Source organism: Magnolia sinica, chromosome 11 (assembly GCF_029962835.1).
Source record: "Magnolia sinica isolate HGM2019 chromosome 11, MsV1, whole genome shotgun sequence".
Classification (NCBI taxonomy): domain Eukaryota; kingdom Viridiplantae; phylum Streptophyta; class Magnoliopsida; order Magnoliales; family Magnoliaceae; genus Magnolia; species Magnolia sinica.
The window spans coordinates 5,274,870-5,288,341 of NC_080583.1; the positions used below are offsets into that span (position 1 = coordinate 5,274,870).

The window sequence follows — 13,472 nt, forward strand, 5'->3', positions numbered from 1 at the left end:
ATAAGATCAGCAAAAAACAGGTAATTACTACAATTTTAATCTTTTTGTTGTTGCATACCACCCAATCTTTGAAGATCATCAATGTCTCTTCGAACCATGTCCTCTCTAAAAACTGCCTACAACAGCAAACCAACAAATGAATCATTTTTTGTTACTTAGTGAAATTACGGACCAAGAATCAAGATCAAATAAACACCTGCTGCTCTGTTCTACTAAGAGTCTGCCTCAGTTATTCAAGTGCTTGAACAAGGGTAGCTTCTCGCTCCCCAGCTTCTCTCAAGTTTAGTTTTGGCTTCATTGTTCGCTCGTGCCTCTCTCATATGATTTCTTCCTGAACAAATTCCATTCCCAATTGTATTTTTGAAGCTGAGAAATGGACCTGGGGAGCATGGAATTTGATGGAAACTGAAGAACATTTTCTAAAAGCTCTGCGTAGCCCGTTATAAACTCTGATGCTAGTATGTTCCTAGCAAGTAACTTTCCAGAGTAAGCAACAACATGAGCAAATTTAGACAGCTTCATGTCCGATACTAAAATCCTATAATCTACACTATCATCTCAGGTTCACGTGCTTGAAAAATCAAACCATGGACTCTGTTAACAACCTGTATTAAGACGGGTTTTTTAATAAATATAAATAAAAAATTGCGAACTTCAGTCATGTAAATGTAAAGGAAACAAGGATGAGTTTAAATGGCACTAAACTCACATATCTTTTTATGCTAGCCAAGTCAGGAGCAATGATGGGTACTTCAAAGGAACCATAAAGAACAATGTCAGCCATTAATAACACACTATTAACATCAACATCCAGACCATGGTGGCTTACAGAACCATCAGGAAAGCCCAGATGTGAAGCAATTTCCTGCACAAAAAATGTAATGAAGCAATTTATCTTCTCATATCTAAGAACATCAATAAACTTATATAGACTGCAGGACCATCACCATCCAACATCAATGCTACAGATAACAAATACCAAACTACCGCAGTCCCCTCAAAATCTAAGTATATTGTGCACACCCTCAGTCAAGGATCTCATAATTCATCATCTAATAAAGTGATTTTAAAAATGAGGAATACTGATTCTGAATGCACATTTGTAGACCTACATGACTAGACAACAGACAAATAAATAGAATTATTATCGCTTAAATAAACCATAGGAACAAATATTATCCTGATACGAAACTTTTGTCACTACTAGGCGTTCAATCCACATTGTTTCATGTGGTGTAATACCCCACATGAGTTTTGGGTATAGCATTTGACGAGCAGCAATTGACACAGCTAATATAGCATTTGCACCAAGTTCCCCCTGCATGTTGAAATGTTGCAGTCCAGATATTATAAATGATAAAGTGGGTATGTAATGATTTTCAATTTACCAAAAAAGAAAAGAAGATTTTCTCTGCATTGGTATATCTATATCATCAAATAGATCAAGTGGACTGAAGCATATTGAAAGAAGATACACAGACCCAAAAGATTTACAATCTGCCTCCATACAATTTTCACAGTATCCAACTGATTCCATATCAATTAAGTAAAAGACTTCCCATCTCTGATATCCTCCACATCAAACTTCCATAACAAAAGCAGCATTTTCTTCTAAATAATCGCAATTTTGAACTATTTTCTTTTTAGAAAACTTCCAAAATTGTGACTAAGCATAAAAGTGCCGCTTTCATGCACAAATCGATGTGGAGGGTATGGGACCTGGCAAACTCTGGATTAGGATACCCTAACCACTCACACAAAGCATTAGGAATTCAAGAAGCAGCTACAAAAATAATAATAATTAAAAAAAAATTGTAAAAGGAAAAAAAAAAAACAATATTCTTTTCTGGTTAGGATTGAAAAGGAAATTATTCAAGTTACTTGAACTCGAGTTGATTAAAAGCAGCTACAAAAATCCAATCTTTCCATTAAAGAAAGGAACTCTCCAAATCTACTCTGAAAGAAGTAAAGGATGGAATAAAAAAAGCACCTTTTCAATGTTAATGCATTAACATTAAAGTGATCAAATGCAAGTCCATAGTTCACAACAACACAAAAAAGGAGGAGATGGAGCCTTCTCATTTACCACAGTCCACAGTTCACAACCACTTTCCGAATAAGATAAATAGATTAATGCATTAACATTAAAGTGATCAAATATACAGAGAGAGTACCTATTTGAAAAGGAGATGGAGCCTTCTCATTTACCATACCATCATTTGAGCTTCATAACACAGCTTCTCCAGTGAATATAACTCAATTTCCTTTTCAAGGTGAGCTATGTCCAGTTCTAGTTGTGGATAGCCTCCTTGCCCCTGCATGACTTTAAGGGTTGACAATGTTTCCTTGCACGTAGATAAGTCCTGCAATTGATTTCACACAGTAAATAAACACTACCGAAAGAAACTCCACAATGATGAGATCCACTTTATGCAAACCATAGATTGAGCTAAAATCAACTTTCTAGCTTTTCAAGGTGAGCTATTGTTGTTTCCCTTTGAAATAATGTCACAGTGAAAAACCACATATCTCTTGTGTGAGTGTGATGTGTCCACTTGAGAATGTGATACAGTTGATGGACAACATGATGGAGTTGTACTTAAGGATGTGGTATGGTTGTGTGATAGTGTGATGAGGTATATATCCACTTGAGAATGTGATACGATTGATGAACAGCGTGATGAGTTTGCACCTGAGGATATGATATGGTCTTATAATAATGTGATGTGGTTACACTTGAGGATATGATTTGGTTGATGGACTATGTGATTATGTTGCACTTGAGCGCATGACATGGTTGAGACGATAGTGTGATGTGATTTCACTTGAGAATATGATACAGTTGATGGACTATAGGATGAGATTGCACTTGAGGATGCATATGATATGGTTGTGTGATAGCGTGATGTGGTTCCGCTTGAGAATGTGAAACACTTTATGGACTGTGTGATGAGGTTGCACTTGAGGATATGATATGGTTGTTTAACAGTTGGTGTGGTGAATCCACTTGAGAATGTGATACGATTGATAGACTATATGATGAGGTTACACTTGAGGAGATGATATGGTTGTGTGAGTGTGAAGTGATTTCACTTAGAAATATGATATGATTGTTTATTTTGGCGAAGATTATAGTTTATTTTTCTATTTCCAGTTTTCAATCTTCATTCATTTAAAACCCTCAAAAGAAATAGCAAAAAAAAAAAACTTAGGTGATAAAGCAAAAGTAATAGTTACCTAGATAGATTCAAGTCACAAATTTTAGTTAAATAGAGGTCATATCAGTCGGTGAATAAAAGGTCATGTTTGGATGTTGAATTGGATTATGTATGATACTGTACATCCCAAAACAGCACCAGCCCCAACCCGTCGAATACTAATTAAGGTAGGATGTATCAAACCTAACAATCAAGATGACTAAAATTGCAATTCAACACCTAAGCTTAGAGATATGATATTCGTTATACAAGTATGTTGTGTTTGTAAATCATCAAAAGTAAGCAACGACTCAATTGAAGAGCCTCCAACAATCTCCAAACTTGTCACTTGCATGACTTCAACTTTCTTGATCGTTATCACATCTCAAAAGTGAAATTTTAATATGTAAATGGCATTCCATTACACTACAAGAAAATTGACCTTTATAAAGGCCCAAAAAACCACCGGTATAAGTGGCATTGGTAAAGCCTTTACTAGCGGTCAGGGACCTTTACCCGCGGTTGTGCTAAATGCCCCTAAATCGTCAGTTATTCAGGAAAATGGTCAAAGGCTACGGGTTAAATCCGTAGCTATAAGGAAAAAATCTTTTTAAAAAAAATAAAAATAAAATAAACAAATGCAAGACAAACCTGCCTCTTTTATCTACTTCAGCGTGCAAAAACGGTCTTATTTCTTGCAATCTGAAATGCTACACAAACATAAGTTGCAATTTGAAAAGAAGCATGCACATGAATCCTCAATCTTGCAGAATTCATACCGGCTGAAGTGATCAACCTTGAACTTCCACTCCCCTTTGACTGGGTCATAAGAAATAAACTGGGCGCCCTGATCTTGAGTTTTCTTCATCAGCATCTCCTTCTACTTTTCAACCTTGGGCCCTTCCATGTACTACTCTCCTGTCTTCTTATTGATGCATTTTATATTGAGGAGTGTTGCTGTATCTTAGAAGATTGCTGCTGGTTTTGGTCAGAATATCTTGTCACTTGAGCTACATTCTTCAATATCGCCACAGGACTGATGCCTTTGAGAAACCATAACCAAGGAAGATTGCTATAGCCAAACATACAGAAACTGTAAGCTTGAGGGACTAGTTTACTGAATTACATGTTTTTCTGTTTTAGGAACATACAATGAAATTGTTGAGCAGGATGGAATTCAAACAGTCAACCTCTCCTGTAAGGCAGGGACCTACTACCAGCATACCTTCTGATGGTGGGAGTCAGACACGTCATGCGAGGCTAACATTCTCTCAAACCTTCTGTTCCTTGTTACATAACATACAAAAACAAGTTGTATGGTGAAAATTAACCGAAGTGAAATTCACATGAATCCATCAAAACAATGGAAAAAATCTATTTTTTCTAGATGAAACGAGATGGATCAAAGCAAAACAAGCAGATGAAATAACAGATCAGGAAAATCAAATACAGAGCAGATTTTTTTTTTTTTTTTAAAGAACTTAACTGTCGGAGACGAATGAATTCTTTCGATCTGTCGATCACCACAGATTCTTATTGGTGCTTTTACTAGTCTCTTGAAAGCATCACTACACAGAATTTTAGATAAATAAAAAGAAAGAAAGAAAGACAAGAGGCTTCTTAAAATCAGCTCGATTCAAGTGCATCCCACCAATAACCAACATTTTAAATGTGTCCAATTAAACTATATAAAAAAAAAAATGTCGTGTACATTTCCAGCTTTCCTGTAAGTAACGTCGGTGAGTTACCATGCAAACTTTGCACTTGGAGGCTTACCAATCTTACATTAGCTTAGGGTCTAACCATGGTCTAAAACATGACTCAACTACTGCTGAATATGACCAGGAAAGAAGGCTCAGTTATTGTTAACTCTATGATGCCAATGCGGTAGTAATGTATATAGTTAGATGGGGACACTCTTTTTGTTAAAATCTGGTAGATCAGACCATTCATCAAGTTGTTTTTATTGGTGCTAATACTCAAATTATTTAAAATAGTTGTATGAGTGTTTTCAACCATTGATCTTTTATTTAACAGTTAAATTATTTTTATCATACTTAATGGTAATTTCAACAATTAAGATCTTATGATCCATTACTTAACTTACATGAGAATTAGATTAAGGAAGAATTAGTGTTCATTAGAGGGGTGTGGTAGATATAGGTAGACGGTTATGCAGAATTATAGACTTCAAAAGTTTAAATGCTACTGCTTTTCAAAAGATTCTAATATACGCTGTGAACATGGCTTAGACCAAAAGGTACTTGTATGTGAATAATAGGCAATTAGAAAAATAAAAAATAAAAAATCAAGTGGTGTGGATTCAACATACATGTTTATTACCCTGATTTTTTATGTTAACATTGAGCATTAATTATTAAATAATGCATATGATTACATGTCCATCCAAATGGTGGTAAGTGGTCACCAGGCCCACATAATAGGAAACAGGATCCTCATTTTGTCCAAACCTCAATTCTTGGTGTGGAAATGCTAATTTACTGTAATAAAAGGGAATATTTGTAAACATCTCCCATGGTTTGAAAAATTTCAAGTACCTCTTCTCTACTAGAGATGTTAGATGAATGCAGCCCAAATGACAAAAATAGCAGTAGATAATTGTATGATGCCTGGCCAAAAGTGTTGCAATTTAATGCAATACCTCAATTCGAGTAAGCATCCCATTCACTAGATAATTGTATAGAAATAACCCAATGGTGCAGAAGTCAGGCCGTTCATCTCGTTAGGTGAGCCACACATGTACGATGGCAATAAGTTATTTTAAAAAGAATTTTCCCACTGTTCACATTAATGAAGTACCCTAATGGTCTACAGAGATTTATATTTTTTCTCCTAGGTCATCTCAATGGTGGGGCCTACCTCATTCACAACTCAGATGTACCACATACGCACATTCTTTGGCATATGCCACTATGCATGTGGGCTTTAGCAGAACTATAAATGGTCCTGACAACAGTATCCCCATCGCAATGTGTTCGAAAAACCACCAAAGCATACACAAAGGCCGTGCTTGGATGCATGAGCAAATTGAATTCTGAACAGTTTGTTAAATGAGGAAATAAAATAAATGAATGATGTTTCCTAGTATTCATAACAGGAAGTAGCCCTCAATTCGTAGTTGCATTTCCGTTCACATCCCACATCAAATTACTAATTGAAATCTCGAGCAATGATCCCCAAATATAAATGCTAGAGAAGTTCATGATTTGAACTTTTTTTTAACCCACTTTACTAGACTAACAATTGCAATTCAAAACGATAGTGCATCCAAACAAACCCAATAACTTCTAAATATGAACAATGTAATATCATCTAAGTAGGTGGATATAGCATTTGCTTGTGTTTTCACAATCCAAAGGAGAATGAGCATACATACAGAGTTCTGCTAGAACGATCACAATATTCGAGTGAAATTAACTATCCACGTAGTGATACAAATTCGAAACTTACACGAGATGTAGACGAGAGCTGTCCCTCATCCATGCCTCGACCTTAACCCTCGCTGATGGGTGATCCGAACCCAATTGAGAAATCGAAGGTGATGCAAGTCATTTGGTTCCCGTTCCCGCCCAACAACTTCATCTTAAGTGTGTACTTGCCCTGTACACAGTATCATGGAAAAGGAAGACAACATGACTTATTCCAAAAAACAAGGTCAGTACATCATTAGTGCTTCTCTAATGATGCAAAGAAAAAAGATAAGCAATGACAGCGTGTTTTGCTATGTTGGAGGATAGAGAAATTACAGGAACCCCAGACTCAGGATAGGCATAGTATCCTCAGTTTGAACAAGAGAGGCCTGTGGCTCAGTGATCTAGAACATTTGGTTTAACAGGCCCCACAAGACCCCAGATTGGAAGATTGTATCCGATTTCTTTTTCCTCTCACTGAACGTGGACAGTTGCTATATATTTTATTATTTCATCACAGACCTGCAGTGGCCCTATTTGCAGGGGATTAATCAAATGTTATCTTATCTGGGAGATCATTAATAGAATATATCCAAACTAAGACCTCTTAAAACCCAATCGCAAGTAGGAAGATTATATTTAAAAAATAGAAATAAAAAAAATGCAGTTAAAGAGACAATGTTCCTGTCAGGCATAATGTCGAATAGCTTGCGGGCATGTGCCAAATCCTCACACCTTATATACATATTTATTAACCCATGTCCAAACATGCAATCTGGAGGTTTTAGATTTGAAAAACAAGAGATTGAATGGCTCACTATCCCTCCAATGTAAAAGCACATGGATCTTACTGATAGATGGGCATAGTTCCAAAACCTGAAGTAGATGAAAATTTCAGGTGGACCACACAACTAGAAACATGGTCATTGAAGGCCCACCGTTAAAAACTTCCTAGGGTCCACCATGATGTTTATTGACCATCCAACCTGTTGATAAAGCCATAAATAAATAAATGAAAAGAAAAAAACAAATATCAGTTTGATCAAAACATATGGCCCACAACAGTTTTTTAATGGTCAATAATCACTGTTTTCCATGGTGTGGTCTATCTAAAACTTTTTTCTTCTTCATTTTTGGGATTATTCCATGAAATAATATGGAAAAACAGGTGAACGGCGTGGATATACATTGCATACATCGAGGCAAACCCTACAGTCAGGGTCCCACCCGCATCGGTGTCGCGGCCAAGTCGCACTTGAAGACATCCAACGTCATTGCTAACATCAGCAGACTGTCCAGATTCAATGTATCCGTGGGTCACTCACCACGTTAAATCCCCTGTCATTCTCTCAATTACAGAGAGAGAGAGTGAGAGTTACAGAGAGAAAATCACAGAGAGAGAACTAGAGAGAGAGAGATGGGCTGTGAGGTTGATCGGGCCTTCATCCAGGCCGTAGAGCACAGGCCCAAGCCCACAATCATCGAGGCGGGCGGAATTCCGCTGATTGATCTCTCGCCGTTAAATTCTGTCGGTCCCGGTGGTCGGCAGTCCCTTTCGGGCCTCATCGCGGAGGTGGGGGCCGCCTGTAGGGATTGGGGCTTCTTCCAAGTGATCAACCATGGCGTGCCGTTGGATCTTCTAGACCAGATCGGATCGGCGGCGAAGCAATTCTTCGCACTGTCGCCGGAGGAGAAGCAGAAAGTGCGGCGCGACGAAGTGAATTCGCTGGGCTACTACGATACCGAGCATACCAAGAACGTGAGAGATTGGAAGGAGGTTTTTGATTTTGTTGTCCACGATCCAACGGTGATCCCAGCTTCCTACGAGGCTGATGATCAAGAAGTGCAGGAGTTGAGGAATCGGTGGCCCACCTATCCTCCTGAATTGAGGTAATGGAAGACCTAAACGGCTCGATCTCGTTTCTGATTATCATGAGCTGAAAAGTCAGTTGCATGGGACATCAGACCATCGAAATGGTGGGCCCCGCAAAAGATGGAGATGGTCCATTCGTTAGGTGGGCCATGCGTGGACGTAGAGTCCTAGTAGCGTTGGCCAATGGCCATCCATTGATTTTGATAGATGCGGTTTGGCCAGTGACCCCAACACCAGCCAGCTAGCTGATGTCAAAGCTCTGTGGCCCCACCATGATGTATCTGTTTTTATCTACGCCGTCCATCCATTGTTTCAGCTCATTTTAGGACTTACTAAAAAAAAAAAAAAAAAGAGTCAGATCCAAATCTCGAGTAGACCACACCGCAGGGGAACAGTGGGGATTGAATGCTTACCGTGGAAAACTTTCTAGGAATGGACGGTTACAATTTTTCTACCCATGCGTCCCAGATAGTGGATTTGGAAAGGCTGTTACCATGGAGCCGTATATCCACACCATCCATCTGTTTTGCCAGCTGGCATGAGCTAAAAATGAAGTGATCTAAATCTGGTGGGCCCCACAATGATGTATTTATTATATTCACACCGTTCATCCATTTGGAAAGATCATTTTAGTGCATGATCCAAAAAATGAATCATATCCAAAGGTTAAGTGGACCACACCATATATAGCAGTGGGAACAATGATTTCCACCGTTAAAATATTTGTAGGGCCCACATTAATGTTTATTTTCCATCCAATCTATTCATAAGGTGACACTAACTATGATGAATAAGAAAAACAAATATCAGATTGATCCAAAATTTCAGTGACCCCAAGAAAGTTTCAATGGCAGACGTTCAATCCCCCACTGCTTTCTGAAGTGTGGTCTGCTTGGTCTTTGGATCTATCTTATTTTTGGGTTCAAGCCTTTAAACGAGCTTGCCAAATGGATGGACGGTTTTGATATAACATATACCTCATGGTGGAGCCCACAGAACTTGGTGACGTCAATACACGTACACACATCAGCCAGGTCGGTGGTGTGTGGTACACCAGCTAATCCGCTTCCCAGACGGCCCTAGCAACCCTACATTTATTTATTTATTTATTTATTATATAAATAAATGATATTGTATGGGCGAGACAGGCGGGCCAAGTACAACCTGAACCCGGCCCATTATTCATATGGGTCACATTTGTCTATCCGAAGCCCGACTTGAGACCCGATAAACTCAGCCCAAACATGGATTTTGAGTGGGTTGGACCGTCAATCTAATGGACCCACGCATTTTATTTTGTTTTTTGGACTGAATCATCGTAATTTTGAAATTCAATTCAGTTGTGCATCCAAACACAACTAAAATTGAAGTTCCAACGTCTCTTATGCACCTATTTTCAATTAGAAAATGGAAAGGATTTTAACAATCATTTGGCATTTACAAATTACAATTCATCCATTTAAAAGTATAATAGCGAAGATCAATTTCTACAACTATATCTTATATTACAAACTGCAAAAAAATGCAATATGTGTGGAAATTAAATTCATTTGAAACCATATCCAGCTTCCCAAACAATCAAAGTGGACATTGCCTATGTATATAACTGGTTTTTTTTTTTTTTTCCCCATTCAGAGAAGCATCCATGGAATACGCTCGAGCCGTGGAGAAGCTAGCATTCAAGTTACTTGAGCTCATTTCACTGAGCTTGGACTTGCCGGCCGATCGGTTGAACGGTTTCTTTAAAGAACAAACGAGCCTTCTCCGTCTCAATCACTACCCTCCTTGCCCTGACCCACACCTTGCCTTGGGCGTCGGTCACCACAAGGATCCTGGCGGTCTGACCGTCCTTGCTCAAGACGATGTGGGCGGACTAGATGTGAAGCGAAAAACAGATGGTGAGTGGGTCAGGGTCAAGCCAATCCCGGATTCTTATATCATCAATGTCGGCGACATCATTCAGGTAATTTTGGTTTATCAATGTCTCTATCATTCGAAATTGTAGAGTGCATTTGGATGCACAATCTAATCGAATTGCAATAAATACTAAGCTAGGAAATGACTTTGACGTAAGGAGGACATGATGAGGTCGAGCACCGTCTACTCCGAATCCACGGAGCTTCTCTCGACTCCTTACAATACCTTAAATAATGATATGAACCTAGGAAGAAGTTTCATAATCAAACTACAACTAAAACCCATGTCCTATTTGGCTTAACCATGCTATTCTCCTAACTTTTTAAAGCATTTTTCCTGTTGGACACAACTTCTAAAACTCAAAGGATGAAAAGTTATAATCAAACTAAACTTTACTATAAATAGTAAAAATGAAAATAAAATGGAATTTCAACCATCGATCTGATGGAATCTCGCAAATTCGGCATGGGTAACCCGGCATGGCAGGGTTGGTTGGCTAAAATAGTTTCTCATAACCCAAAATCATGAGATATGCCCGTTTTAAGTTTCTGACGGCCCGGATCACTTTCGCCTTCGATCAGGCCTTTTCTGGTCCATCTTAGCCATGAAATTGTATGTGACCCGCTCCACATCAGACTTCCTCAGTATGAGAAACCACTTCCTTGAGTTTGTTATTGCAATTCGATTCAATAGTTCATCCAAATACCTGGTTTGAAATGGGTTTTGCACACTGTAACCATAGAATGTGTTGGGATACAAAATATAATTGAATTGCAATTTGATTCTATAGTTCATCCAAACAACACAATTGTCAAAAGAACAACATACATTTTGATCAATTAATGGGCTACATAACCACAAATATGCTAATTAACTTTTCAAGAACAAATTCACCCAAGTTCATAGACCAATGTCACAGATTTCCCATTGGTGCTATTTTCATGTATGGGCCATCCAAGAGGTACTTGATCCATCGGACGGTCTAGGTATATTGGCACACGACTAATCGATTACCATTTACAAAGTGGTAGTAGAAGAACATAGATTCTTCATCGCTGCTTTATCATGTTTCATCAATAGATTTTCTACAGGTTTGGAGCAATGACAGGTACGAAAGTGCGGAGCACCGGGTGTCGTTGAACTCAGAGAAAGAGAGATTCTCCATTCCTCTCTTCTTCAGTCCTGCACACCATGTGATGGTGAAGCCCCTGGAAGAGTTGGTCAGTGAGGAGAATCCCACAAAGTATAAGGAATATAACTGGGGGAAGTTCGTCAAGACGAGGAAGCAGAGCAATTTCAAGAAGCTGGATGTTGAAAACCTTCAGATTTCTCATTTGAAGATCTCTGCATGACTAAAATCTCCAAAGCTATTATGATATCTGTGTCGTAAAATAGTAATAAGAATTCAAATTATCTCACATACTTTAATATAGAATGGAGATTGGTGCTATTATGATGTGTGTGTGTGTATGTAAAATAGTAATAAGAATTTGAATTCTCTTACACACTTTAATAAGGAGGGGAGATTCCGATATATATAAATAAAATTATAAATACATAATAAAGAGAATTTGCATAAGAGACATCGGTTGCAATAAAAAAAATGACAGTACATTTTTTTATATTTGAATTTAGTGAGGTCATCAGCTAATTGATCATTTGTGGAGATAAATGGAAGATCATGAGCTATTTCGATGTTTTTGCTCTGAGCATGAAAAATTAAGTTAGTCGGAAGATAATTTTCTGCAACATTATTGCACCAAAGTATCGATGGATTTGGGACAAACATATAATAAGATGATTTGATTAATGTGACATTTTGAGAGTGATAAGCAATTGAAGGTGGGACAAATATGTTATTAACATGTCTTAAATCTGGGGAAATTCGACTAGCCCAAGAAAGTTACGGTGAAAATCCAGCAACAAGTTATTTTGGAACTTCGTCGAGTACGATTGGTCGAAGTGTTCTTCGACTAGCCCGAGCTCTAGTTCGACTAGTCGGAGGTTACGTAGATTGTATGCGGACTACGTAAATTTGAAACGATTTCTGGATTATTCGAAGTTGGTGCAAAAGTTGAGTTTCCTAATTTATAAATAGAAGTTCCTAGAGCAATTCTAAAACAAGCTAAGGCTTCTTAAAGTATTCCAAGGGATTTCTAGAAGGAATTCTAAAGTTTCAAAGGGGTGTAGCGATGGTGAGATTCGAGGTTGTTCGAATCGAGCAAGCCTTTTTCTCTTTGTAATTTCTGCTTTCATAGTAAATTTTTGTTGCTTTCTGCCGTGGTTTTTTCTCAAAAATGTTTTCTACGTTAAATCGTTATGTTCTTCTTCCATTTGCTTGGTGCTTTTGAATTGTTATCCTAGATTCATCTCTACGTGATTCCGCTGTCTATCTCAACAAAACATGTGATATTTAGGTTAGGATCATTAAACTAATGTGACATTTCGAGAGTGATGGGCAATTAAAGGTGGCACAAACATGCGGTCTTTGAGATAGGATCATTCAGCAAATATTACATTTCGAGAGTGACGGGCAATTGAAGATGGGACCTGCATGATATCAAAATAAAGCTCTAGATTCAACTGTCTCAGTTGATCATTTATCTCTATTGCTTTAAGCACGAACCGTCGCTAACTTTTATATAATCAACGAAAGAAAGTATTGGTTATTGAGATATTTTTTCTTTTGGACAATCCCCATCCAAGGAAAGTCCTATGGTATGGCCCACCTAAGGTATGGCCCACCTAAGAATTGGATCTGCTTCATTTTTGGGCTCATGCCCCAAAAAAATTTAGAAAAATGGATGGATGGCATGGATATATAATATGTACATCAAGGTGGGCCCATGGGTCGCATCTAATCCGTTCCCCAAATCCAACGGCTAGAGTCGCGAATAAATCCAGATGTATTCAAGCAAAATTCAAATGATTCCAGTCCAGCGGAGATTTGATCACATACAAACGGCTGCATGCAAATAGTTTGTATTGTAGCCCCATCTTTCCCGCCAGCATGCCCCTTTTCTGGGGAATCTGTACCATTAAAATGGTAGGCCC

General features: G+C 38.2%; 1 protein-coding gene and 2 long non-coding RNA genes across 3 annotated transcripts; 1 reads left to right on the forward strand and 2 right to left on the reverse strand.

Moving 5' to 3' along the window:
* Positions 1–559: 559 nt before the first annotated feature.
* On the reverse strand, positions 560–3,205 carry LOC131218633 (uncharacterized). The gene is made up of 3 exons (XR_009157797.1): positions 2,175–3,205; positions 817–865; positions 560–605 (listed from the first exon to the last, which is right to left on the reverse strand). It is a non-coding gene; the product is annotated as an uncharacterized LOC131218633 (long non-coding RNA).
* A 667-nt stretch (positions 3,206–3,872) lies between these two features.
* LOC131218632 (uncharacterized) lies at positions 3,873–5,127 on the reverse strand. The gene is made up of 2 exons (XR_009157796.1): positions 4,423–5,127; positions 3,873–4,269 (listed from the first exon to the last, which is right to left on the reverse strand). It is a non-coding gene; the product is annotated as an uncharacterized LOC131218632 (long non-coding RNA).
* A 2,828-nt stretch (positions 5,128–7,955) lies between these two features.
* Positions 7,956–11,952, forward strand: LOC131218625 (protein DMR6-LIKE OXYGENASE 2-like). Its single transcript, XM_058213289.1, has 3 exons — positions 7,956–8,518; positions 10,137–10,464; positions 11,510–11,952. Exons 1-3 carry the CDS (start codon positions 8,046–8,048, stop codon positions 11,768–11,770), a joined length of 1,062 nt encoding a protein of 353 aa, XP_058069272.1. The 5' UTR covers positions 7,956–8,045; the 3' UTR covers positions 11,771–11,952.
* The last annotated feature ends 1,520 nt before the right edge of the window (positions 11,953–13,472 follow it).

Excerpts from the sequence above, each read along its gene's own strand:
- LOC131218625 (XM_058213289.1), top strand. The coding sequence starts at position 8,046 with ATGGGCTGTGAGGTTGATCGGGCCTTCATCCAGGCCGTAGAGCACAGG. Across the intron at positions 8,519-10,136 it reads ACCTATCCTCCTGAATTGAG|AGAAGCATCCATGGAATACG; the intron begins GTAATGGAAGAC and ends TTCCCCATTCAG. Across the intron at positions 10,465-11,509 it reads ATGTCGGCGACATCATTCAG|GTTTGGAGCAATGACAGGTA; the intron begins GTAATTTTGGTT and ends GATTTTCTACAG.